The sequence below is a fragment of the Bacillus rossius genome (assembly GCF_032445375.1).
Source record: "Bacillus rossius redtenbacheri isolate Brsri chromosome 9 unlocalized genomic scaffold, Brsri_v3 Brsri_v3_scf9_2, whole genome shotgun sequence".
NCBI classification, from domain to species: domain Eukaryota; kingdom Metazoa; phylum Arthropoda; class Insecta; order Phasmatodea; family Bacillidae; genus Bacillus; species Bacillus rossius.
This window is the reverse complement of record NW_026962013.1, coordinates 578,235-605,284: the sequence shown is the minus strand read 5'-3', so window position 1 is coordinate 605,284 and position 27,050 is coordinate 578,235. Positions and strand designations below refer to the sequence as shown.

The window sequence follows — 27,050 nt, the reverse complement described above, 5'->3', positions numbered from 1 at the left end:
TCCGCCGTGAGCCCGGCTCCTGCAGGCACACTCGGTCCGCCGTGAACCTGGCTGCTGCAGGCACACTCGGTCCGCCGTGAGCCTGGCTGCTGCAGGCACACTCGGTCCGCCGTGAGCCCGGCTCCTGCAGGCACACTCGGTCCGCCGTGAGCCTGGCTGCTGCAGGCACACTCGGTCCGCCGTGAGCCTGGCTGCTGCAGGCACACTCGGTCCGCTGTGAGCCTGGCTCCTGCAGGCACACTCCGTCCGCCGTGAGCCTGGCTGCTGCAGGTACACTCGGTCCGCCGTGAGCCTGGCTCCTGCAGGCACACTCGGTCCGCCGTGAGCCTGGCTGCTGCAGGCACACTCGGTCCGCCGTGAGCCTGGCTCCTGCAGGCACACTCGGTCCGCCGTGAGCCTGGCTCCTGCAGGCACACTCGGTCCGCCGTGAGCCTGGCTCCTGCAGGCACACTCGGTCCGCCGTGAGCCTGGCTGCTGCAGGCACACTCGGTCCGCCGTGAGCCTGGCTGCTGCAGGTACACTCGGTCCGCCGTGAGCCTGGCTCCTGCAGGCACACTCGGTCCGCCGTGAGCCTGGCTGCTGCAGGCACACTCGGTCCGCCGTGAGCCTGGCTCCTGCAGGCACACTCGGTCCGCCGTGAGCCTGGCTCCTGCAGGCACACTCGGTCCGCCGTGAGCCTGGCTGCTGCAGGCACACTCGGTCCGCCGTGAGCCCGGCTCCTGCAGGCACACTCCGTCCGCCGTGAGCCTGGCTGCTACAGGCACACTCGGTCCGCCGTGAGCCCGGCTGCTGCAGGCACACTCCGTCCGCCGTGAGCCCGGCTGCTGCAGGCACACTCCGTCCGCCGTGAGCCCGGCTGCTGCAGGCACACTCCGTCCACCGTGAGCCCGGCTGCTGCAGGCACACTCCGTCCGCCGTGAGCCCGGCTCCTGCAGGCACACTCGGTCCGCCGTGAGCCCGGCTCCTGCAGGTACACTCGGTCCGCCGTGAGCCTGGCTGCTGCAGGCACACTCGGTCCGCCGTGAGCCTGGCTGCTGCAGGCACACTCGGTCCGCCGTGAGCCTGGCTCCTGCAGGCACACTCCGTCCGCCGTGAGCCTGGCTGCTGCAGGCACACTCGGTCCGCCGTGAGCCCGGCTGCTGCAGGCACCCTCCGTCCGCCGTGAGCCCGGCTGCTGCAGGTACACTCCGTCCGCCGTGAGCCCGGCTGCTGCAGGCACACTCCGTCCGCCGTGAGCCCGGCTCCTGCAGGTACACTCGGTCCACCGTGAGCCTGGCTGCTGCAGGCACACTCCGTCCGCCGTGAGCCCGGCCGCTGCAGGCACACTCCGTCCGCCGTGAGCCCGGCTGCTGCAGGTACACTCCGTCCGCCGTGAGCCCGGCTGCTGCAGGTACACTCCGTCCGCCGTGAGCCCGGCTGCTGCAGGTACACTCCGTCCGCCGTGAGCCCGGCTGCTGCAGGCACACTCCGTCCGCCGTGAGCCCGGCTGCTGCAGGCACACTCCGTCCGCCGTGAGCCCGGCTGCTGCAGGCACACTCCGTCCGCCGTGAGCCCGGCTGCTGCAGGCACACTCCGTCCGCCGTGAGCCCGGCTGCTGCAGGCACACTCCGTCCGCCGTGAGCCCGGCTGCTGCAGGCACACTCCGTCCGCCGTGAGCCCGGCTGCTGCAGGTACACTCCGTCCGCCGTGAGCCCGGCTGCTGCAGGCACACTCCGTCCGCTGTGAGCCCGGCTGCTGCAGGCACACTCCGTTCGCCGTGAGCCCGGCTCCTGCAGGCACACTCGGTCCGCCGTGAGCCCGGCTGCTGCAGGTACACTCCGTCCTCCGTGAGCCCGGCTGCTGCAGGTACACTCCGTCCGCCGTGAGCCTGGCTCCTGCAGGCACACTCGGTCCGCCGTGAGCCCGGCTGCTGCAGGTACACTCCGTCCGCCGTGAGCCTGGCTCCTGCAGGCACACTCGGACCGCCGTGAGCCCGGCTGCTGCAGGTACACTCCGTCCGCCGTGAGCCTGGCTCCTGCAGGCACACTCGGTCCGCCGTGAGCCCGGCTGCTGCAGGCACACTCCGTCCGCCGTGAGCCCGGCTGCTGCAGGCACACTCCGTCCGCCGTGAGCCCGGCTGCTGCAGGCACACTCCGTCCGCCGTGAGCCCGGCTGCTGCAGGTACACTCCGTCCGCCGTGAGCCCGGCTGCTGCAGGCACACTCCGTCCGCCGTGAGCCCGGCTGCTGCAGGCACACTCCGTTTGCCGTGAGCCCGGCTCCTGCAGGCACACTCGGTCCGCCGTGAGCCCGGCTGCTGCAGGCACACTCCGTCCGCCGTGAGCCCGGCTGCTGCAGGTACACTCCGTCCGCCGTGAGCCTGTCTCCTGCAGGCACACTCGGTCCGCCGTGAGCCCGGCTGCTGCAGGCACACTCCGTCCGCCGTGAGCCCGGCTGCTGCAGGCACACTCCGTTCGCCGTGAGCCCGGCTCCTGCAGGCACACTCGGTCCGCCGTGAGCCCGGCTGCTGCAGGCACACTCCGTCCGCCGTGAGCCCGGCTGCTGCAGGTACACTCGGTCCGCCGTGAGCCTGGCTCCTGCAGGCACACTCGGTCCGCCGTGAGCCTGGCTCCTGCAGGCACACTCGGTCCGCCGTGAGCCTGGCTCCTGCAGGCACACTCGGTCTGCCGTGAGCCTGGCTGCTGCAGGCACACTCCGTCCGCCGTGAGCCTGGCTGCTGCAGGCACACTCGGTCCGCCGTGAGCCCGGCTCCTGCAGGCACACTCGGTCCGCCGTGAGCCCGGCTCCTGCAGGCACACTCCGTCCGCCGTGAGCCCGGCTCCTGCAGGCACACTCCGTCCGCCGTGAGCCTGGCTGCTGCAGGCACACTCGGTCCGCCGTGAGCCCGGCTCCTGCAGGCACACTCGGTCCGCCGTGAGCCTGGCTGCTGCAGGTACACTCCGTCCGCCGTGAGCCCGGCTGCTGCAGGCACACTCCGTCCACCGTGAGCCCGGCTCCTGCAGGCACACTCGGTCCGCCGTGAGCCTGGCTCCTGCAGGCACACTCGGTCCGCCGTGAGCCTGGCTGCTGCAGGCACACTCGGTCCGCCGTGAGCCTGGCTCCTGCAGGCACACTCGGTCCGCCGTGAGCCTGGCTGCTGCAGGCACACTCCGTCCGCCGTGAGCCCGGCTGCTGCAGGCACACTCCGTCCGCCGTGAGCCCGGCTGCTGCAGGCACACTCCGTCCGCCGTGAGCCCGGCTGCTGCAGGTACACTCCGTCCGCCGTGAGCCCGGCTGCTGCAGGCACACTCCGTCCGCTGTGAGCCCGGCTGCTGCAGGCACACTCCGTTCGCCGTGAGCCCGGCTCCTGCAGGCACACTCGGTCCGCCGTGAGCCCGGCTGCTGCAGGTACACTCCGTCCTCCGTGAGCCCGGCTGCTGCAGGTACACTCCGTCCGCCGTGAGCCTGGCTCCTGCAGGCACACTCGGTCCGCCGTGAGCCCGGCTGCTGCAGGTACACTCCGTCCGCCGTGAGCCTGGCTCCTGCAGGCACACTCGGACCGCCGTGAGCCCGGCTGCTGCAGGTACACTCCGTCCGCCGTGAGCCTGGCTCCTGCAGGCACACTCGGTCCGCCGTGAGCCCGGCTGCTGCAGGCACACTCCGTCCGCCGTGAGCCCGGCTGCTGCAGGCACACTCCGTCCGCCGTGAGCCCGGCTGCTGCAGGCACACTCCGTCCGCCGTGAGCCCGGCTGCTGCAGGTACACTCCGTCCGCCGTGAGCCCGGCTGCTGCAGGCACACTCCGTCCGCCGTGAGCCCGGCTGCTGCAGGCACACTCCGTTTGCCGTGAGCCCGGCTCCTGCAGGCACACTCGGTCCGCCGTGAGCCCGGCTGCTGCAGGCACACTCCGTCCGCCGTGAGCCCGGCTGCTGCAGGTACACTCCGTCCGCCGTGAGCCTGTCTCCTGCAGGCACACTCGGTCCGCCGTGAGCCCGGCTGCTGCAGGCACACTCCGTCCGCCGTGAGCCCGGCTGCTGCAGGCACACTCCGTTCGCCGTGAGCCCGGCTCCTGCAGGCACACTCGGTCCGCCGTGAGCCCGGCTGCTGCAGGCACACTCCGTCCGCCGTGAGCCCGGCTGCTGCAGGTACACTCGGTCCGCCGTGAGCCTGGCTCCTGCAGGCACACTCGGTCCGCCGTGAGCCTGGCTCCTGCAGGCACACTCGGTCCGCCGTGAGCCCGGCTCCTGCAGGCACACTCGGTCCGCCGTGAGCCCGGCTCCTGCAGGCACACTCGGTCCGCCGTGAGCCTGGCTGCTGCAGGCACACTCCGTCCGCCGTGAGCCTGGCTCCTGCAGGCACACTCGGTCCGCCGTGAGCCTGGCTCCTGCAGGCACACTCGGTCCGCCGTGAGCCTGGCTCCTGCAGGCACACTCGGTCCGCCGTGAGCCCGGCTGCTGCAGGCACACTCCGTCCGCCGTGAGCCAGGCTCCTGCAGGCACACTCCGTCCGCCGTGAGCCTGGCTCCTGCAGGCACACTCGGTCCGCCGTGAGCCTGGCTCCTGCAGGCACACTCGGTCCGCCGTGAGCCTGGCTCCTGCAGGCACACTCGGTCCGCCGTGAGCCTGGCGCCTGCAGGCACACTCGGTCCGCCGTGAGCCCGGCTGCTGCAGGCACACTCCGTCCGCCGTGAGCCTGGCTCCTGCAGGCACACTCGGTCCGCCGTGAGCCTGGCTCCTGCAGGCACACACGGTCCGCCGTGAGCCCGGCTGCTGCAGGCACACTCCATCCGCCGTGAGCCCGGCTGCTGCAGGCACACTCGGTCCGCCGGAGCTACACGCTTCATGCAGGGAACCTTACTAGCATCATCACTTTTGAAGTATAAATATTCACAGAATATTTTCATGTTAAATCGGGCTTTCTTAAGTTATTCTATGTATATTGTTTGTACTCCGAATTGCCTAAAGTGTATTATATTGTTTAAAATATGCTACTATCTTTGAAGGCATTTATATTTAAACATCATTATTAAAAGTAATACAATGGATAAAACTGAAAGCGTCGGGCCTGCTGGCGAAGGAAAGTGACTGGAGTAGCGACGGACTACGAGGCAAGAGTGATCATGTGACCACTATGACCCCGCTGTCTCTAATAACAACGCAGCAAGTATTTACAAATAACTTTATAGTGACTCCTGAGACTTTAATTACAACATTTATTTACATCACTATAAGAACGTAATTAAATTGTTATATACGTATACAGAGGATATCCCTTTTGAAATTGTAGGATTGTAATGGGAGATTCTTAATCGAAGTGTATGAATTATGGCTGTTTTGACTTTTTACCTTAGAATTTATGTTTAAAATATAATTACAAATTAACGACACAGTGAATTTGTGTGAAAATATATAATTACGTAAAATATTGAGAAGACATAAGGAAGTGTTTCACTAAAGCGTGGCGTGAAGCAGCTCGGAACTGCAGTGGAGTGGTTGTGCCAGGGGTGCAGGGGGGAGGGGGAACAGGCCGGGGTGTCGCGGATGTACACGGTTTGGGCGGCGCGCGGTGCTCTCTGTTTCCACGGGAACTGATCGCTATTTTATTCACACACTCCACAATCCCCTGCCCCCTGCCCCCTGCCGCCTGCCGCCCCCGGCTGTTTACTGCCGCCGAGTCGCCGACAGGTCGAGTCCGGGGGCGGCGTCAATAACTCAGCCGCGGGTTGGTTGTGAGTGTGTGAGTGTGTGTGTGCGTGTGTGTGCTCTTCAAGGATGGATCAAGGCAGCTCCTGGAGCGGACCGCCTCTACGAGAACACCCAGTGGCGGCTATGAACCTGTTGCAGGAGGAGGTCACGATACTTTCATTACAAATCATCTTTGAAACATTTTCCTTAGTTAATTTATTTTTATTTTGAGCTCCGAGTCCCTTGGATCGCGACCCTAACATCAAGCCAAGATAAAGTAGGAGAAGGATTCTGCCTGATACTGGAAATAAGAGATTTCTGGAAAAAGAGGATGGCTGGACCTTGATTACAAGCAGACGCATGATGACAGTCCATGGAGTCACCATGGAGCCACCACCTACTAACCACCGTGGAGCCACCACGAAAACACTGTAGAGCCACCAAGGAGTCACCATTCAGCCAATAAAAAGTCACCATGGAGTCACCATGGTAGCCGAATGGGGTTACCATTGAGCCACCATTGAGATACTATGGATCCACCACGAAACCAACGTGGAGTTACAATGGAGACAATAATGATCCACAAATGAGTAACCATATAGGAACCATGGAGCCTTCATGGAGCCATCATAAAGCAACCATGGTCCAATATGGAGCAACCAAGGAGCCAAAATGGAGCCACTGTGAGGTTTTCATGTAGCCAACATTGATATATCATGAAACTAACAAAGAGCCACCATGGAGCCACCATTACCATTCTAACCATTCTTGCAAATATATTTTGAAACAATCTACATGTACAAAACTATATAAACTAAACGCTTATGGGAAATTCAACATTTTGATACTTTCTCACAATTATTTGTGTTAGCAATGGTTAATGTCTACTACTTTTAAGACAGGCTAGGTTTTAGTTTCACATATTTTGTTTTGATGTTTTAACTAAAAATGTTTATATTATGTGGTTCTATATTAAACAAAAAAAAATCCCCTTTAACCCAATTTCTTCATAAAATGTTTAAGTGAAAATATAACTGTATTCCTTACGTAAGTCCGGCAGTTGAAAATGTGTCCTTAATAGCATTCAAAATAAAACTATGAAACATTTTTTTTAAATTAAGGTTCATACGATTTTTCTTGAATAAGCCAAACATTCATATTCCCACTTGTCTTAAAAACAACGCGATACAAAATTGTGAAATAAGTCCAGGAATACTCTCTGTAATTGGTAGACGCGGCCAGGAAATGTAGACCACCTGGTCAGTTCACCGGGCTCGGCTGGAACAACACGCCTCGCACTGTAGCGACTCCCGAACAAGCCGTGGTTGAGTACGTCCCGAGGACGTATCCTCCGCGCGGCGACAGCCGAGTGAGGTCTGGGAGAGTGTTTGGCGGCTGTCGGCGCCGCCTGTGACGTCAGAGCGCTGAGACGCCTCGTTGTTCGGGCCGTGTGTCGGCTAGCGCCCCTCTGCGGCCGCACACCAGACTACACAAGCCGTGCAGCGAGCAGAACTGACCCCCTCGCGGCTCTGTCAGGCGCGAGTGGTCGGTAACACGCACAGGTTGACTGTTAGAGACCTGGAAAATTCGCGGATACATTTCGCGATGGGCTAGAATCCAAATACGTTTGCCTTCTTGCTGCTTCAGTGATTGGGCAACAGTTTATTTGAAGGACTCTGGGCCAATGAGAAACAATTTACAAAAGAAGTATCGAATACGATCATTCCAGTTAACAGGTGTCACGAGTCAGTAGCCAATGAGCAGGTGTAGTTCGTCCGAATGCGTAGATGATATTGGAGTCCATCGTATAGGTCATTGAAATCGCGAATTTTTCCGGTCTCTATTGATTGTGAATGGCGGGGCAGCTAATGTGAGGTAGGTCGAGGTAGTAATACTTCTTATTTATTTGAAATTTACTGTAACAAAATATAATAAATACTCGGTACGCTATATTAATATATACATAATTTAGTAAAATAATATGCATATATTTTAAACAAAAAAAAACTCATTAAGAAAGCAAAATTTTTATTCTAATGCATTAATTATAATTATTTCATACATAATAAATTAATAATTTATAATGCAAATAAATTATACATACGGGAACATGATGCGCCAATTAATTTTCATGGCACTAATGAATTTTTAATTTAATGAAATAGCATATTTGTGTGTTTTTAATTCTAAGGGATATTATTTTTATTTGTTGATCAAATGTTAATATTTTAAGATTATTCAATTTATATTTTCCCCATACCGCCATATTACTAAATCTCTCTCTCTCTCTCTCTCTCTCTCTCTCTCTCTCTCAGCCGTCACGTGTGTAAGGTATGCAACTCTGACCACGCACGGTGGGCCCAGACAGCGGCCCTTGTATCCCCCCGCTGGTCAATCCCCCCATACACTTATGCCCTTCCGGGCAAGTGACTGCGCGGTGTTTCTGCTGGGGCGGGCAGTAGGGCCGAACATACCCCCGTGGTAGCAAGCATGCCTCAGAGCATGCTGCACGACCTGCTAGGAGGCGAGTCAGTGGAAACAGTGGAGGCAGTAGAGGCAGTAGAGGCAGTGAAGGCAGTGGAGGCAGTGGAGGCAGTAGAGGCAGTGGAGGCAGTAGAGGCAGTAGAGGCAGTGGAGGCAGTAAAGGCAGTGGAGGCAGTATAGGCAGTAGAGGCAGTAGAGGCAGTAGAGGCAGTAGAGGCAGTAAAGGCAGTGGAGGCAGTATAGGCAGTAGAGGCAGTAGAGGCAGTAGAGGCAGTAGAGGCAGTAGAGGCAGTAGAGGCAGTAGAGGCAGTGGAGGTAGTAGAGGCAGTAGAGGCAGTGGAGGGAGTAGAGGCAGTGGAGGCAGTGAAGGCAGTGGAGGCAGTGGAGGCAGTAGAGGCAGTAGAGGCAGTAGAGGCAGTAGAGGCAGTGGAGGCAGTAGAGGCAGTAGAGACAGTAGAGGCAGTAGAGGCAGTAGAGGCAGTGGAGGTAGTAGAGGCAGTAGATGCAGTGGAGGGAGTAGAGGCAGTAGATGCAGTGGAGGCAGTAGAGGCAGTGGAGGCAGTGAAGGCAGTGGAGGCAGTATAGGCAGTAGAGGCAGTAGAGGCAGTAGATGCAGTGGAGGCAGTAGAGGCAGTGGAGGCAGTAGAGGCAGTGGAGGCAGTAAAGGCAGTGGAGGCAGTATAGGCAGTAGAGGCAGTAGAGGCAGTGGAGGCAGTAGAGGCAGTAGAGGCAGTAGAGGCAGTGGAGGCAGTAGAGGCAGTAGAGGCAGTAGAGGCAGTAGAGGCAGTAGAGGCAGTGGAGGTAGTAGAGGCAGTAGAGGCAGTGGAGGCAGTAGAGGCAGTGGAGGCAGTGAAGGCAGTGGAGGCAGTGGAGGCAGTAGAGGCAGTAGAGGCAGTAGAGGCAGTAGAGGCAGTAGAGGCAGTAGAGGCAGTGGAGGCAGTAGAGGCAGTAGAGGCAGTAGAGGCAGTGGAGGCAGTAGAGGCAGTAGAGGCAGTAGAGGCAGTAGAGGCAGTAGAGGCAGTGGAGGTAGTAGAGGCAGTAGAGGCTGTGGAGGCAGTAGAGGCAGTAGAGGCAGTGGAGGCAGTAGAGGCAGTAGAGGCAGTAGAGGCAGTGGAGGCAGTAGAGGCAGTAGATGCAGTGGAGGCAGTAGAGGCAGTGGAGGCAGTGAAGGCAGTGGAGGCAGTATAGGCAGTAGAGGCAGTAGAGGCAGTGGAGGCAGTAGAGGCAGTAGAGGCAGTAGATGCAGTGGAGGGAGTAGAGGCAGTAGATGCAGTGGAGGCAGTAGAGGCAGTGGAGGCAGTGAAGGCAGTGGAGGCAGTATAGGCAGTGGAGGCAGTGAAGGCAGTGGAGGCAGTATAGGCAGTAGAGGCAGTAGAGGCAGTGGAGGCAGTAGAGGCAGTAGAGGCAGTAGATGCAGCGGAGGGAGTAGAGGCAGTAGATGCAGTGGAGGCAGTAGAGGCAGTGGAGGCAGTGAAGGCAGTGGAGGCAGTATAGGCAGTAGAGGCAGTAGAGGCAGTGGAGGCAGTAGAGGCAGTAGAGGCAGTAGAGGCAGTAGAGGCAGTGGAGGCAGTAGAGGCAGTAGAGACAGTAGAGGCAGTAGAGGCAGTAGAGGCAGTGGAGGCAGTAAAGACAGTGGAGGCAGTAGAGGCAGTAGAGACAGTGAAGGCAGTAGAGGCAGTGGAGGCAGTGAAGGCAGTGGAGGCAGTATAGGCAGTAGAGGCAGTAGAGGCAGTGGAGGCAGTAGAGGCAGTATAGGCAGTAGAGGCAGTAGAGGCAGTGGAGGCAGTAGAGGCAGTATAGGCAGTAGAGGCTGTAGAGGCAGTAGAGGCAGTAGAGGCAGTGGAGGCAGTAGAGGCAGTAGAGACAGTAGAGGCAGTAGAGGCAGTAGAGGCAGTGGAGGTAGTAGAGGCAGTAGATGCAGTGGAGGGAGTAGAGGCAGTAGATGCAGTGGAGGCAGTAGAGGCAGTGGAGGCAGTGAAGGCAGTGGAGGCAGTATAGGCAGTAGAGGCAGTAGAGGCAGTGGAGGCAGTAGAGGCAGTAGAGGCAGTAGAGGCAGTAGAGGCAGTAGAGGCAGTGGAGGCAGTAGAGGCAGTAGAGACAGTAGAGGCAGTAGAGGCAGTAGAGGCAGTGGAGGTAGTAGAGGCAGTAGATGCAGTGGAGGGAGTAGAGGCAGTAGATGCAGTGGAGGCAGTAGAGGCAGTGGAGGCAGTGAAGGCAGTGGAGGCAGTATAGGCAGTAGAGGCAGTAGAGGCAGTGGAGGCAGTAGAGGCAGTAGAGGCAGTAGAGACAGTAGAGGCAGTAGAGGCAGTAGAGGCAGTAGAGGCAGTGGAGGCAGTATAGGCAGTATAGGCAGTAGAGGCAGTAGAGGCAGTGGAGGCAGTAGAGGCAGTATAGGCAGTAGAGGCAGTAGAGGCAGTAGAGGCAGTAGAGGCAGTAGAGGCAGTGGAGGCAGTAGAGGCAGTAGAGACAGTAGAGGCAGTAGAGGCAGTAGAGGCAGTGGAGGTAGTAGAGGCAGTAGATGCAGTGGAGGGAGTAGAGGCAGTAGATGCAGTGGAGGCAGTAGAGGCAGTGGAGGCAGTGAAGGCAGTGGAGGCAGTATAGGCAGTAGAGGCAGTAGAGGCAGTGGAGGCAGTAGAGGCAGTAGAGGCAGTAGAGGCAGTAGAGGCAGTAGAGGCAGTGGAGGCAGTAGAGGCAGTAGAGACAGTAGAGGCAGTAGAGGCAGTAGAGGCAGTGGAGGTAGTAGAGGCAGTAGATGCAGTGGAGGGAGTAGAGGCAGTAGATGCAGTGGAGGCAGTAGAGGCAGTGGAGGCAGTGAAGGCAGTGGAGGCAGTATAGGCAGTAGAGGCAGTAGAGGCAGTGGAGGCAGTAGAGGCAGTAGAGGCAGTAGAGACAGTAGAGGCAGTAGAGGCAGTAGAGGCAGTAGAGGCAGTGGAGGCAGTATAGGCAGTAGAGGCAGTAGAGGCAGTAGAGGCAGTGGAGGTAGTAGAGACAGTAGATGCAGTGGAGGGAGTAGAGGCAGTGGAGGCAGTGGAGGCAGTGAAGGCAGTGGAGGCAGCATAGGCAGTAGAGGCAGTAGAGGCAGTGGAGGCAGTAGAGGCAGTAGAGGCAGTAGAGACAGTAGAGGCAGTAGAGGCAGTAGAGGCAGTAAAGGCAATAGAGGCAGTGGAATCAGTATAGGCAGTGGAGGCAGTGAAGGCAGTAAAGGCAGTATAGGCAGTAGAGGCAGTAGAGGCAGTAGAGGCAGTAGAGGCAGTGGAGACAGTGGAGGCAGTAGAGACAGTAGAGGCAGTAGAGGCAGTGGAGGCAGTAGAGGCAGTGGAGGCAGTGGAAGCAGTGGAGGCAGTAGAGGCAGTGGAGGCAGTAGAGACAGTGCAGGCAGTGGAGGCAGTAGAGGCAGTAGAGGCAGTAGAGGCAGTGGAGGCAGTAGAGGCAGTAGAGGCAGTGGAGGCAGTAGAGGCAGTGGAGGCAGTAGAGGCAGTGGAGGCAGTAGAGGCAGTGGAGGCAGTAGAGGCAGTAGAGGCAGTAGAGGCAGTGGAGGCAGTAAAGACAGTGGAGGCAGTAGAGGCAGTAGAGACAGTGAAGGCAGTGGAGGCAGTAGAGTCAGTGGAGGCAGTGGAGGCAGTGGAGGCAGTAGAGGCAGTGGAGGCAGTAGAGGCAGTAGAGGCAGTAGAGGCAGTGGAGGCAGTAGAGGCAGTGGAGGCAGTGGAGGCAGTGGAGGCAGTAGAGGCAGTGGAGGTAGTAGAGGCAGTAGAGGCAGTAGAGGCAGTGGAGGCAGTAAAGACAGTGGAGGCAGTAGAGGCAGTAGAGACAGTGAAGGCAGTGGAGGCAGTGGAGACAGTATAGGCAGTAGAGGCAGTGGAGGCAGTATAGGCAGTAGAGGCAGTAGAGGCAGTGGAGGCAGTAGAGGCAGTGGAGGCAGTAGAGGCAGTAGAGACAGTAGAGGCAGTGGAGGCAGTAAAGACAGTGGAGGCAGTAGACGCAGTAGAGGCAGTATAGGCAGTAGAGGCAGTATAGGCAGTAGAGGCAGTATAGGCAGTAGAGGCAGTAGAGGCAGAAGAGGCAGTGGAGGCAGAAGAGGCAGTGGAGGCAGTAGAGGCAGTGGAGGCAGTAGAGGCAGTAGAGGCAGTAGAGGCAGTAGAGGCAGTGGAGGCAGTATAGGCAGTAGAGGCAGTAGAGGCAGTAGAGGCAGTAGAGGCAGTGGAGGTAGTAGAGGCAGTAGATGCAGTGGAGGGAGTAGAGGCAGTGGAGGCAGTGGAGGCAGTGGAGGCAGTGAAGGCAGTGGAGGCAGCATAGGCAGTAGAGGCAGTGGAGGCAGTAGAGGCAGTAGAGGCAGTAGAGACAGTAGAGGCAGTAGAGGCAGTAGAGGCAGTAAAGGCAATAGAGGCAGTGGAGGCAGTGGAATTAGTATAGGCAGTAGAGGCAGTGGAGGCAGTGAAGGCAGTGGAGGCAGTATAGGCAGTAGAGGCAGTAGAGGCAGTAGAGGCAGTAGAGGCAGTGGAGGCAGTGGAGGCAGTGGAGGCAGTAGAGGCAGTAGAGACAGTAGAGGCAGTGGAGGCAGTAGAGGCAGTGGAGGCAGTGGAGGCAGTAGAGGCAGTAGAGGCAGTAGAGGCAGTAGAGGCAGTAGAGGCAGTGGAGGCAGTAAAGACAGTGGAGGCAGTAGAGGCAGTAGAGGCAGTAGAGACAGTGAAGGCAGTGGAGGCAGTGGAGGCAGTGGAGGCAGTGGAGGCAGTAGAGGTAGTGGAGGCAGTAGAGGCAGTAGAGGCAGTAGAGGCAGTGGAGGCAGTAAAGACAGTGGAGGCAGTAGAGGCAGTAGAGGCAGTATAGGCAGTAGAGGCAGTATAGGCAGTAGAGGCAGTAGAGGCAGTTGAGGCAGTAGAGGCAGTGGAGGCAGTAGAGGCAGTGGAGGTAGTAGAGGCAGTAGATGCAGTGGAGGGAGTAGAGACATTGGAGGCAGTAGAGGCAGTAGAGGCAGTGGAGGCAGTGGAGGCAGTAGAGGCAGTGGAGGCAGTGGAGGCAGTAGAGGCAGTGGAGGCAGTGGAGGCAGTGGAGGCAGTAGTGGCAGTAGAGGCAGTAGAGACAGTAAAGACAGTGGAGGCAGTAGAGGCAGTAGAGGCAGTAGAGGCAGTGGAGGCAGTGGAGACAGTGGAGGCAGTGGAGGCAGTAGAGGCAGTAGAGGCAGTAGAGACAGAGGAGGCAGTAGAGGCAGTAGAGGCAGTAGAGGCAGTAGATGCAGTGGAGGTAGTGGAGGCAGTAGAGGCAGTAGAGACAGTAGAGGCAGTAGAGGCAGTAGAGGCAGTAGAGGCAGTAAAGGCAATAGAGGCAGTGGAATCAGTATAGGCAGTGGAGGCAGTGAAGGCAGTAAAGGCAGTATAGGCAGTAGAGGCAGTAGAGGCAGTAGAGGCAGTAGAGGCAGTGGAGGCAGTGGAGGCAGTAGAGACAGTAGAGGCAGTAGAGGCAGTGGAGGCAGTAGAGGCAGTGGAGGCAGTGGAAGCAGTGGAGGCAGTAGAGGCAGTGGAGGCAGTAGAGGCAGTGCAGGCAGTGGAGGCAGTAGAGGCAGTAGAGGCAGTAGAGGCAGTGGAGGCAGTAGAGGCAGTAGAGGTAGTAGAGGCAGTAGAGGCAGTGGAGGCAGTGGAGGCAGTGGAGGCAGTAGAGGCAGTGGAGGTAGTAGAGGCAGTAGAGGCAGTAGAGGCAGTGGAGGCAGTAAAGTCAGTGGAGGCAGTAGAGGTAGTAGAGACAGTGAAGGCAGTGGAGGCAGTGGAGACAGTAGAGGCAGTAGAGGCAGTGGAGGTAGTAGAGGCAGTAGAGGCAGTGGAGGTAGTAGAGGCAGTAGAGGCAGTGGAGGGAGTAGAGGCAGTGGAGGCAGTAGAGGCAGTGGAGGCAGTAGAGGCAGTGGAGGCAGTAGAGGCAGTAGAGGCAGTATAGGCAGTGGAGGCAGTAAAGACAGTGGAGGCAGTAGAGGCAGTAGAGACAGTGAAGGCAGTGGAGGCAGTAGAGTCAGTGGAGGCAGTGGAGGCAGTAGAGGCAGTGGAGGCAGTAGAGGCAGTAGAGGCAGTAGAGGCAGTGGAGGCAGTAGAGGCAGTGGAGGCAGTGGAGGCAGTGGAGGCAGTAGAGGCAGTGGAGGTAGTAGAGGCAGTAGAGGCAGTAGAGGCAGTGGAGGCAGTAAAGACAGTGGAGGCAGTAGAGGCAGTAGAGACAGTGAAGGCAGTGGAGGCAGTGGAGACAGTATAGGCAGTAGAGGCAGTGGAGGCAGTAGAGGCAGTAGAGGCAGTAGAGGCAGTGGAGGCAGTAGATGCAGTGGAGGCAGTAGAGGCAGTAGAGACAGTAGAGGCAGTGGAGGCAGTAAAGACAGTGGAGGCAGTAGAGGCAGTAGAGGCAGTATAGGCAGTAGAGGCAGTATAGGCAGTAGAGGCAGTATAGGCAGTAGAGGCAGTAGAGGCAGAAGAGGCAGTGGAGGCAGAAGAGGCAGTGGAGGCAGTAGAGGCAGTGGAGGCAGTAGAGGCAGTAGAGGCAGTAGAGGCAGTAGAGGCAGTGGAGGCAGTAGAGGCAGTAGAGGCAGTAGAGGCAGTAGAGGCAGTGGAGGTAGTAGAGGCAGTAGATGCAGTGGAGGGAGTAGAGGCAGTGGAGGCAGTGGAGGCAGTGGAGGCAGTGAAGGCAGTGGAGGCAGCATAGGCAGTAGAGGCAGTGGAGGCAGTAGAGGCAGTAGAGGCAGTAGAGACAGTAGAGACAGTAGAGGCAGTAGAGGCAGTAGAGGCAGTAAAGGCAATAGAGGCAGTGGAGGCAGTGGAATTAGTATAGGCAGTAGAGGCAGTGGAGGCAGTGAAGGCAGTGGAGGCAGTATAGGCAGTAGAGGCAGTAGAGGCAGTAGAGGCAGTAGAGGCAGTGGAGGCAGTGGAGGCAGTGGAGGCAGTAGAGGCAGTAGAGACAGTAGAGGCAGTGGAGGCAGTAGAGGCAGTGGAGGCAGTGGAGGCAGTAGAGGCAGTAGATGCAGTAGAGGCAGTAGAGGCAGTAGAGGCAGTGGAGGCAGTAAAGACAGTGGAGGCAGTAGAGGCAGTAGAGGCAGTAGAGACAGTGAAGGCAGTGGAGGCAGTGGAGGCAGTGGAGGCAGTGGAGGCAGTAGAGGTAGTGGAGGCAGTAGAGGCAGTAGAGGCAGTAGAGGCAGTGGAGGCAGTAAAGACAGTGGAGGCAGTAGAGGCAGTATAGGCAGTATAGGCAGTAGAGGCAGTATAGGCAGTAGAGGCAGTAGAGGCAGTTGAGGCAGTAGAGGCAGTGGAGGCAGTAGAGGCAGTGGAGGTAGTAGAGGCAGTAGATGCAGTGGAGGGAGTAGAGACATTGGAGGCAGTAGAGGCAGTAGAGGCAGTGGAGGCAGTGGAGGCAGTAGAGGCAGTGGAGGCAGTGGAGGCAGTGGAGGCAGTAGAGGCAGTGGAGGCAGTGGAGGCAGTGGAGGCAGTAGTGGCAGTAGAGGCAGTAGAGACAGTAAAGACAGTGGAGGCAGTAGAGGCAGTAGAGGCAGTAGAGGCAGTGGAGGCAGTGGAGACAGTGGAGGCAGTGGAGGCAGTAGAGGCAGTAGAGGCAGTAGAGACAGAGGAGGCAGTAGAGGCAGTGGAGGCAGTGGAGGCAGTAGAGGCAGTAGAGGCAGTAGATGCAGTGGAGGTAGTGGAGGCAGTAGAGGCAGTAGAGGCAGTGGAGGCAGTAGAGGCAGTGGATGCAGTGGAGGGAGTAGAGACAGTGAGGCAGTAGAGGCAGTAGAGGCAGTGGAGGTAGTAGACGCAGTAGATGCAGTGGAGGGAGTAGAGACATTAGAGGCAGTAGAGGCAGTAGAGGCAGTGGAGACAGAGGCAGTGGAGGCAGTAGAGGCAGTAGAGACAGAGGAGGAAGTAGAGGCAGTGGAGGCAGTGGAGGCAGTAGAGGCAGTGGAGGTAGTAGAGGCAGTAGAGGCAGTGGAGGCAGTGGAGGCAGTGGAGGCAGTAGAGGCAGTAGAGGTAGTGGAGGCAGTAGAGGCAGTGGAGGCAGTAGAGGCAGTAGAGGCAGTGGAGGCAGTGGAGGCAGTGGAGGCAGTAGAGGCAGTAGAGGCAGTAGATGCAGTGGAGGGAGTAGAGACATTGGAGGCAGTAGAGGCAGTAGAGGCAGTGGAGACAGAGGCAGTGGAGGCAGTAGAGGCAGTAGAGACAGAGGAGGCAGTAGAGGCAGTGGAGGCAGTGGAGGCAGTAGAGGCAGTGGAGGCAGTAGAGGCAGTAGAGGCAGTGGAGGCAGTGGAGGCAGTGGAGGCAGTAGAGGCAGTAGAGGCAGTGGAGGCAGTGGAGGCAGTAGAGGCAGTAGAGGCAGTAGAGGCAGTAGAGGCAGTGGAGGCAGTGGAGACAGAGGCAGTGGAGGCAGTAGAGGCAGTAGAGACAGAGGAGGCAGTAGAGGCAGTAGAGGCAGTAGAGGCAGTAGAGGCAGTAGAGGCAGTGGAGACAGAGGCAGTGGAGGCAGTAGAGGCAGTAGAGACAGAGGAGGCAGTAGAGGCAGTGGAGGCAGTGGAGGCAGTAGAGGCAGTGGAGGCAGTGGAGGCAGTAGAGGCAGTGGAGGCAGTAGAGGCAGTAGAGGCAGTGGAGGCAGTGGAGGCAGTGGAGGCAGTAGAGGCAGTAGAGGCAGTAGAGGCAGTGCAGGTCCCTGGCGCCTCCAGTGGCGGTGGTCCGACCCAGAGCCGGGCCGACCAGCAGGTCTGATCCCGGCTGTCACCTCTACCTACACACTGCACCAGAAACATACCACACACTAGTTCCACATGTTAGGTATGAGATCACGTTGTTATTGTCTAGCCTTCTTGCTCTCCAAACTGAAACTGAAGCTGAAACTGAACTACTGCGTCAGGCCAGTGCAGCAGGGGAGGGCGAGCGCTGCCTTGCCGCAGCGAGAGGAGTCGCTGACCTCTCCTGTGTTACGTCCTCCGCGACGCTGTAGTAGCAGAGAGGTCCCGGGCATCTCCCCATAAACCCTGCCTCCCCCCCATCGCTACCCGCCCTCGTCCCGAGATATGCTTATAGTAATAACAGTCAGCCCCCCCCCTGCGCCCTCTCACGGCATTACCGCGGAAATGGCAGTTTTAAGGCGCTGGCTTAGCTCCGCGTGAAAACTTTAATGAAACGCCAGATTTGGCGAGAGGCGATTATGTAAAACAGTCGGTGCTTTCAGGAACGCGCGGAATAACATTTTACCGCCGGATAACCATATTTTATTTTTTTCAAGCACCCTTTTATTTTCCTTTTCCATTTTTTTTGTGGTTCCCTTGTGAAGACGTAACAAAACCAACAATAATATTTTAAATATGCGTCGCGGCTGTTGTAGTATTTTCTCTGTCGTGTTCCGACGCTGTTACAGAACTCCGTGAGTCCACTGGAAGTGCTGTGTGCAAGGCGAGCTGTCAGAGACTGTCAGGGGCTGTCAGGGGCTGTCAGGGGCTGTCATGAGCTGTCAGGGACTGTAAGGAACTCTTGTATTCTTTTTTATAATTATAGATTCATAAGTAGGTTATGTTACTGTTGAAGAAAAGCAGTAATAAATTTAAAACAGACACACACTCTAAATATAAATCCGATACAACTACTGACTGCATACCAGTGAAACGTCCCTAGGAAACAATTGAAACAGCTAAAAGCAGATTAAACAGTTGCACGGTCAATTTTCATTAGTTCTTGTAGTAATTTAAGAAAACTTGTAGTGTTACAGTAAAAAAAAAATAGACTAGGTCCAGTAACTTTACGAATTCTACCCTGAAACACAGCTTTAAGAGCAGAGCTTCAGTATTTTCGTTTTCATTCATCTCCTAGCTCTCAACTCGGTTTCAGGCGAGAAACCACACACACACAACTCTACCCCGGCGAGCAGAGACACGGACTCTGGCCTAGCCGCGGTGGTTTGAGACCACGAACTGAGCAGAACTGGGGTTCCAGGGATACGAGTCGAGCGTGTTACCACTACAACATCTATCTCTATACAGAACTACGTCCAAACAAGCTTGTTTATAGCCTTATAGAATGACATACAATTTTCCACTGCGAAGGACAATTGTCTGGCGCCTTCGTCGACTCAGCGAAGTCGGGTGGCATGTTAACCCTTGCGACGTATGCAACACGCCAAGCTGCTGTGTATCGTGGTTGGCCTGGCAGCCGTGGGTCTAGCAGCAGTTTCTTGGACATACGCCATAGCACCGTAGCAGTGTTGCACTGTTTTTCATTGAAAAAGTTTAAGAACGCAAATTAAGAAATAAACTTGAAAAAAAACAACCCACAGAAAACAAGCTTAAATCAGCATATGTCAAACAGCTATACCCAAGGTGTTATAGAGAATACAACGACGACAGCACATACTAAAACATTTAAACTAAAATATCAGACAGCACAAGAATTCCGTGGAAGGAATTTAGTAATGTAAGAAAAATAATAACAGCATAGACAAACACAGTAGGCTAAAAACGACGAGACAGTTTCAACAATAACAGTAGATGTAGACAGACAACAAAACCTGGACAACGCAGCAAATATACGAACACAGACAAACAGACATTATGAACAACACCACGACGACAACATCGACGAACACAGAAGGTTTTCTGTGACAAAACAGTTGCGACGCTTCTGGAGTTTATCTATGTTGCAGATAATACTGTTTGCTTGTCTCTCCTCTCCTCGCACAGCCAATGGCGGGCGAGGACTCCCCTGATTGGCCGCGCACCCAAGGGCTGATATTATTGACTGGTGTATTGCTGTCAGGGTTGATGGTTTGCAAGTGACTTTTGTGGTCCATTGTTTTATTTTTTAATTAAAGCTACCCATATATGTTTTTGATACAATATTTTGTTGACTGAAAATATTGTAATCGTAAACAAATGCTGATACCTTTAGCTTCCTTTTAATTGGGCGTTCTTATTGTGTGAGTCTTGCAGCATTGCCCCGGAGTATGTCATGGCGGGGGTGACGATTATCAGCTGGGCTGGGGCGAGTGGGCGAGACGGCACACGGTGGGCCGCGTGTGCTGCGGGCACACTGGGTGCAGCACACTGGGAGAAGCACACTGTCGTGTCGTCAAGTTAGTTGCTTTCAGCTGAGACTAGCCCCCGCTGAAGAATTATAGACGCTAAGTTTTATTTTTCTTCGTCGTATTTAAACATTTTGGCACGTCAGTAAAAATGCGAATACTGTCGTTCAATTGAAGTAGTACTTTACGCCTCAGTAAAATAATGGAACGAGTTTTAATGTTGATTGCCACCGCTTGGAACAAAAAGCGGACAAAAATTTAAATGTGCTTTTTTTTCGACAAATGCAATTATATTTTAAACAAGAGCAATGACCATTGTGATGTAACTGCATTTTATGTGCAGTAATAATTGCTATAAATGAGATACACGCGTCAAATAGAATATTTCTAAGATTTGTTGTACTAATGTTTTAGTTACCGGCAGAAAAATGAACTAGTCGGACTTATGCGGAGAAGTGTAACTTTAAAATTTTTATTTAGCACCGAAACATTTTTTCTTTATTTTACTTGCGACTTTTTAAGGAGGCAGGCGCATGTTATCAGCTTTATTTTACTTTTTATGATAATTTAAGTATTTATTTCTGTGTATTTTTAAGTATTTTTCTGGGCGCCTACAGGTTAATGATCTGTAATAGTTTTAGTTTTATAGCATGGTTAATAGTTTTTTTATATTGTTATAGCTTCTCAAATTATAAAGTTATTTCACTGCTTACCTCGCCTGTAAAAAATTGTAATGCTTAGAGATTGCCGTAAATAAATATTAAAAATATACGTAAATAAATATTTGAAATAATTTGCTGCTAACCCCTATTTACGAGTTTTTAAACTTTATTTGTTTTTTTAACATATTTCAATTTTTGTAAATCCTTTTGGCGGGCGAGTAAGGCAATACGTACTTGTGTGGTTTTGAGTAATTTAGTAAAGTTTAATTTGTTTTTGAAACACGTAACTGCTGCTAATGGCGGGGTGTCGGAGTTGTGGTTTCTGATTGTGAAGAGAGTAGTGTTCACAAACTTTATTAGATTTAACGAAGTAACTATTTAATTATAACAACATTTTTATTTATTATTATATTTTAACACTTGCCAGAACTTGCTCGCCACACCCCACCACTCAGAGGGCAGTATCACTTGTCGCATTCTTCGTCTATGCTTGAAGCAAGGAGTTTCTCAAACAAGTTTACTTGGTTTTACAGTTAAAAAAAAACGCTGTGTTGATTTTTATTATTTTATTGCATGTTACATGCTATTATTAATATACTAAGTTATTATTATACATTTATAAAGTGAATGTTTATGGCAATATTTTTATACTGAAGAATATGTGGCATACGGCTAAATAAAGGAGAAAATTGTAAAACTTAAATGAAATACAACCCGAAATAATTCTGAAGTAAAAGAATATTAAAAAAGAAACCGTTTGTAAAGTTAATGGTGGCAGCGCTGAATACGGGCATTTTAAAAATGCCCCTCTCCGCACGAATAATGCCGACATAAACAACAACATAATACTGCCAAGGAAATGATAAGACTCGAGCAATGTTAGCATCAGAGTGTTTAAACCTGAGAGCATGGAGCCAGCATCACAGCGACATAGCTTGGTAAGAGTTCAGCAGAGGGAACGAGAATTCAAAATGGCCACCATCCAAGTGGATTGAGGGAGCTGACTTCCCATGCATGCCCATACTTGTGGTTCAATAACTTTGTTAAAGGGCCGTGCTAAACTCAGTGCAAGAAAAAGGTTTTTCATTATCTGACGACTGTGTTTAAAAAAACGAAAGAAGAGAAATTTTAACAAAATTTTGCGGGGTTAGGCGAGCCGACGTGACGTTTATTTCAAAAGCAGTTGGAAATAGCGTAATTTTGCCGTCTTTTTAACGGAATACATTTTTTTTTTTAAATGTTCGTGGGGGTCGTTAAAACGAACAGCTTCATAGGGCCGTCAAAGCACGGCGTTAAAACTTCGTTAACTACAGGTGACAAAGGAGACGCGCTTGCTGTAATTGGGGTAGAATGAATGTATATAGTGTATAGTTGAAAAGCTGGGGGAAGGGCAAGGGATGGAATAAAAAAAAATGAATGCGACCAGATACAAAAGCCCGTTTCTCTTGTCGTTAACAATTTTATTACTATATTGGCCGGCGGAGGGAGGAGGAGGGGGAGGCGGGCTCGCGGGGCGCCCCGCCATTGGCCGGCGCGCTGGCCAATGGCGGGCGAGGCAGAGCCGGACAGGCGAGGCGCGCGCCACACGGCGCACTGTGTGTTAGCGCGACGCGGGACATGCCCGCAGCACAGGCAGCAGCTGGCCGCTAGTCGCCATGGCCTGGGCGCTGCTGCTGCTGGGGGCGGTGGGGGCGGGGCTGGCGGCGGCCGCGCTGCCCCCGGGCCGGGAGGCGGCCGTGCAGGCCGTGTTCCGCCACATGCTGCACCTGCGGCCGCCGGGCAACCAGACCGCGGGGGCCGCGCCGCCCCCCAGCCACATGCTGCAGCTGTACCAGCGCTACTCGGCCGGGGGCGGCGCGCCCGCCTCCCGCGGCTCCACCGTCCGGCACATCCTGCCGCTCCCAGGTAAGCCCGCCGCCCCTCAACAAGCTCTCAAGTGCCCCAGCAGTATCTCGTTATGTCTCTGGGTAGTTGCTGCACGCGCCGACATCGGCGTGGCGTAGAGGTGTTCGTCTCAGGAGACATTCTGCCGCGTGGGAATTCATAAGAAGAAAACTCTCTTAATCTAAATTTTGCCACGCGTTTTTTTTTGATTGCGATTTCGCAAATGTTTCTAATGCGGCTGAATAAAATAATCAATAAACGACATGATATAAGTAATGAAATAATCGTAACATTCGCGCATTGAGGAGCACGAGCAGAGTAAGGAAAACAACAGAGTTATGTAACAGCTGCAGGACCAGAGTATGAGTGTTTAAGAGGCCCGCTCAGTCATGGGTGTGTTGTCGTGTTGGTGAGGCGGGACGATAAGTGCGACGCTCGCTGGTGCTTCTAGCGCGGTGTCGCCTCTAGGCGCAAGGCTGTGGACTTCTCGTCGCGCATGAGCTAACTATGAGATCTGCATGGTGCTCATGACGTTATATGGCGGAGAAATGAGGATAAAGGTGTAAAGCGAGTCCTTTGAGTGCTTTTATGAATTTCTACGGGATGTTTCATATCTAGAGACATGAAAAATTCGCGTATTCATTTCGCGATAGGCTAGAATACAAATACCTACATTTTCCTTTTTTACTGCTTCAGTGATTGTGCCACAGTTTATCTGAAGGACTCTGGACCAATGAAAAACGTTCGACGAAAGAAGTATCGAATCACAAGCTTCCCAGTTAACACGTGTCACGAGTCAGTAGCCAATCAGCAGGTGTAATCTGCACAAGTACATTGAAGATAATGGAGGCTATCCTAGAGGTAATTGAAAACGCGAATTTTTCTGGTCCCTATTCATATCTAAAGATTAATCTGAAAACACGCGTTTTAGCAGTTATTTTCCCCTCTTCTAAGAATACAGTTTGAAAATGAAAACGGAAGCGGAACTACCCACCCGGCCTCGGCGCACTCTCAATTGTTTTTCGTAAACAGAGACGTCTCGGATGTCGTGAGTTGTTGTCAAAGAGCGCGGTAGCTCTGCGCACGCCGTGTGTCCACTAGCAGCGCACTCACACAGCAGACATGCACTCCTGCCTCCCAGACAGCGCGACGACCCGTGATTGGCTGAGCAACCAGCCAAGCGCGGCCGACTGGTCATCGCCAGAGACCTGAAAAATTCGCGGGTACATTTCGCGACAGGCTAGAATCCAAACACGATTGCCTTCTTGCTGCTTCAGTGATTGGGCAACAGTTTATTTGAAAGACTCTGGGCAAATGGAAAACCATTAACCAAAGAAGTATCGAATGCGATCATTCCAGTTAACACGTGTCACGAGTCAGTAGCCAATGAGCAGGTGTAGTTCGTCCGAGTGAGTAGATGATATTGGAGTCCATCCTATAGGTCATTGAAATCGCGAATTTTTCCGGTCCCTAGTCATCACCCCTGGCGGTCCACTGGACTCGGCTGCCTCGCAGACCACGGTCCCACCTAGCGGTCTCCTAGCCGCTCCGCAGCTGCCAGTCGTGCCTGAGGGCTGTTGCCTGGCGCCGGTCACGGTCCCACCTAGCGGTCTCCTAGCCGCTCCGCAGCTGCCAGTCGTGCCTGAGGGTTGTTGCCTGGCGCCGGTCACGGTCCCACCTAGCGGTCTCTTAGCCGCTCCGCAGCTGCCAGTCGTGCCTGAGGGCTGTTGCCTGGCGCCGGTCACGGTCCCACCTAGCGGTCTCCTAGCCGCTCCGCAGCTGCCAGTCGTGCCTGAGGGCTGTTGCCTGGCGCCGGTCACGGTCCCACCTAGCGGTCTCCTAGCCGCTCCGCAGCTGCCAGTCGTGCCTGAGGGCTGTTGCCTGGCGCCGGTCACGGTCCCACCTAGCGGTCTCCTAGCCGCTCCGCAGCTGCCAGTCGTGCCTGAGGGCTGTTGCCTGGCGCCGGTCACGGTCCCACCTAGCGGTCTCCTAGCCGCTCCGCAGCTGCCAGTCGTGCCTGAGGGCTGTTGCCTGGCGCCGGTCACGGTCCCACCTAGCGGTCTCCTAGCCGCTCCGCAGCTGCCAGTCGTGCCTGAGGGCTGTTGCCTGGCGCCGGTCACGGTCCCACCTAGCGGTCTCCTAGCCGCTCCGCAGCTGCCAGTCGTGCCTGAGGGCTGTTGCCTGGCGCCGGTCACGGTCCCACCTAGCGGTCTCCTAGCCGCTCCGCAGCTGTCAGTCGTGCCTGAGGGCTGTTGCCTGGCGCCGGTCACGGTCCCACCTAGCGGTCTCCTAGCCGCTCCGCAGCTGCCAGTCGTGCCTGAGGGCTGTTGCCTGGCGCCGGTCACGGTCCCACCTAGCGGTCTCCTAGCCGCTCCGCAGCTGCCAGTCGTGCCTGAGGGCTGTCGCCTGGCGCCGGTCACGGTCCCACCTAGCGGTCTCCTAGCCGCTCCGCAGCTGCCAGTCGTGCCTGAGGGCTGTTGCCTGGCGCCGGTCACGGTCCCACCTAGCGGTCTCCTAGCCGCTCCGCAGCTGCCAGTCGTGCCTGAGGGCTGTTGCCTGGCGCCGGTCACGGTCCCACCTAGCGGTCTCCTAGCCGCTCCGCAGCTGCCAGTCGTGCCTGAGGGCTGTTGCCTGGCGCCGGTCACGGTCCCACCTAGCGGTCTCCTAGCCGCTCCGCAGCTGCCAGTCGTGCCTGAGGGCTGTTGCCTGGCGCCGGTCACGGTCCCACCTAGCGGTCTCCTAGCCGCTCCGCAGCTGCCAGTCGTGCCTGAGGGCTGTTGCCTGGCGCCGGTCACGGTCCCACCTAGCGGTCTCCTAGCCGCTCCGCAGCTGCCAGTCGTGCCTGAGGGCTGTCGCCTGGCGCCGGTCACGGTCCCACCTAGCGGTCTCCTAGCCGCTCCGCAGCTGCCAGTCGTGCCTGAGGGCTGTTGCCTGGCGCCGGTCACGGTCCCACCTAGCGGTCTCCTAGCCGCTCCGCAGCTGCCAGTCGTGCCTGAGGGCTGTTGCCTGGCGCCGGTCACGGTCCCACCTAGCGGTCTCCTAGCCGCTCCGCAGCTGCCAGTCGTGCCTGAGGGCTGTTGCCTGGCGCCGGTCACGGTCCCACCTAGCGGTCTCCTAGCCGCTCCGCAGCTGCCAGTCGTGCCTGAGGGCTGTTGCCTGGCGCCGGTCACGGTCCCACCTAGCGGTCTCCTAGCCGCTCCGCAGCTGCCAGTCGTGCCTGAGGGCTGTTGCCTGGCGCCGGTCACGGTCCCACCTAGCGGTCTCCTAGCCGCTCCGCAGCTGCCAGTCGTGCCTGAGGGCTGTTGCCTGGCGCCGGTCACGGTCCCACCTAGCGGTCTCCTAGCCGCTCCGCAGCTGCCAGTCGTGCCTGAGGGCTGTCGCCTGGCGCCGGTCACGGTCCCACCTAGCGGTCTCCTAGCCGCTCCGCAGCTGCCAGTCGTGCCTGAGGGCTGTTGCCTGGCGCCGGTCACGGTCCCACCTAGCGGTCTCTTAGCCGCTCCGCAGCTGCCAGTCGTGCCTGAGGGCTGTCGCCTGGCGCCGGTCACGGTCCCACCTAGCGGTCTCCTAGCCGCTCCGCAGCTGCCAGTCGTGCCTGAGGGCTGTTGCCTGGCGCCGGTCACGGTCCCACCTAGCGGTCTCTTAGCCGCTCCGCAGCTGCCAGTCGTGCCTGAGGGCTGTCGCCTGGCGCCGGTCACGGTCCCACCTAGCGGTCTCCTAGCCGCTCCGCAGCTGCCAGTCGTGCCTGAGGGCTGTTGCCTGGCGCCGGTCACGGTCCCACCTAGCGGTCTCTTAGCCGCTCCGCAGCTGCCAGTCGTGCCTGAGGGCTGTCGCCTGGCGCCGGTCACGGTCCCACCTAGCGGTCTCCTAGCCGCTCCGCAGCTGCCAGTCGTGCCTGAGGGCTGTTGCCTGGCGCCGGTCACGGTCCCACCTAGCGGTCTCCTAGCCGCTCCGCAGCTGCCAGTCGTGCCTGAGGGCTGTCGCCTGGCGCCGGTCACGGTCCCACCTAGCGGTCTCCTAGCCGCTCCGCAGCTGCCAGTCGTGCCTGAGGGCTGTTGCCTGGCGCCGGTCACGGTCCCACCTAGCGGTCTCCTAGCCGCTCCGCAGCTGCCAGTCGTGCCTGAGGGCTGTTGCCTGGCGCCGGTCACGGTCCCACCTAGCGGTCTCCTAGCCGCTCCGCAGCTGCCAGTCGTGCCTGAGGGCTGTTGCCTGGCGCCGGTCACGGTCCCACCTAGCGGTCTCCTAGCCGCTCCGCAGCTGCCAGTCGTGCCTGAGGGCTGTTGCCTGGCGCCGGTCACGGTCCCACCTAGCGGTCTCCTAGCCGCTCCGCAGCTGCCAGTCGTGCCTGAGGGCTGTTGCCTGGCGCCGGTCACGGTCCCACCTAGCGGTCTCCTAGCCGCTCCGCAGCTGCCAGTCGTGCCTGAGGGCTGTTGCCTGGCGCCGGTCACGGTCCCACCTAGCGGTCTCCTAGCCGCTCCGCAGCTGCCAGTCGTGCCTGAGGGCTGTCGCCTGGCGCCGGTCACGGTCCCACCTAGCGGTCTCCTAGCCGCTCCGCAGCTGCCAGTCGTGCCTGAGGGCTGTTGCCTGGCGCCGGTCACGGTCCCACCTAGCGGTCTCCTAGCCGCTCCGCAGCTGCCAGTCGTGCCTGAGGGCTGTTGCCTGGCGCCGGTCACGGTCCCACCTAGCGGTCTCCTAGCCGCTCCGCAGCTGCCAGTCGTGCCTGAGGGCTGTTGCCTGGCGCCGGTCACGGTCCCACCTAGCGGTCTCCTAGCCGCTCCGCAGCTGCCAGTCGTGCCTGAGGGCTGTCGCCTGGCGCCGGTACCTGCAGTCCCTGGTTCACGAGCGGGCGCGTGCAGCGCCCAGTGTAACAACCTGACCAAAACAACGCCTTTCAGGAAGGTAACAGACAGTAGCCACCAGTAGGGCCGTGTGTTTTCCGCGACAAAACCCTGCAATGACTGCAATGAGGTATTCTTCCTTGTGATTGGCGGCCGTCTGCAAGAGAAGACATTGCCTTGTTCGGCCGGGCGCGGCTGTGATTGGCGCGCTGACGGTAAGTATGCGCCCGGAATAAACCCAGCCGACCACGAAGTACAGACAATGCCGCACTCTGTCCACGGCCGCTGTGTGTGCTCGCCCGGGGCTTAGCCCCCGGCGGGGTACGGTGTCGCGCTAAGCGGGGATTGGAGACTTATTGCCTCGCGCCCCCCCCCCCTCCTCTGGACTTCTGTCAGTAGGCGCTCGCGAGTATGCACTGCCTTGTTGAGTGTCCACACCGAATACCAGCGAGGAAACAAATCGGCAACCGTTTAAACGAACCGTAGCCTGCACGAGGCTGCAAACTGGTTTCA

General features: G+C 56.6%; 1 protein-coding gene across 1 annotated transcript; it reads left to right on the top strand.

Annotated features, from left to right (window-relative positions):
- The first annotated feature begins 8,149 nt into the window (after positions 1-8,149).
- Positions 8,150-26,622, top strand: LOC134543212 (nascent polypeptide-associated complex subunit alpha, muscle-specific form-like). The gene is made up of 3 exons (XM_063388114.1): positions 8,150-8,187; positions 21,446-21,723; positions 23,177-26,622. The coding sequence occupies exons 1-3, from the start codon at positions 8,150-8,152 to the stop codon at positions 26,620-26,622; spliced, it is 3,762 nt and encodes a 1,253-aa protein (XP_063244184.1).
- Positions 26,623-27,050: the final 428 nt, after the last annotated feature.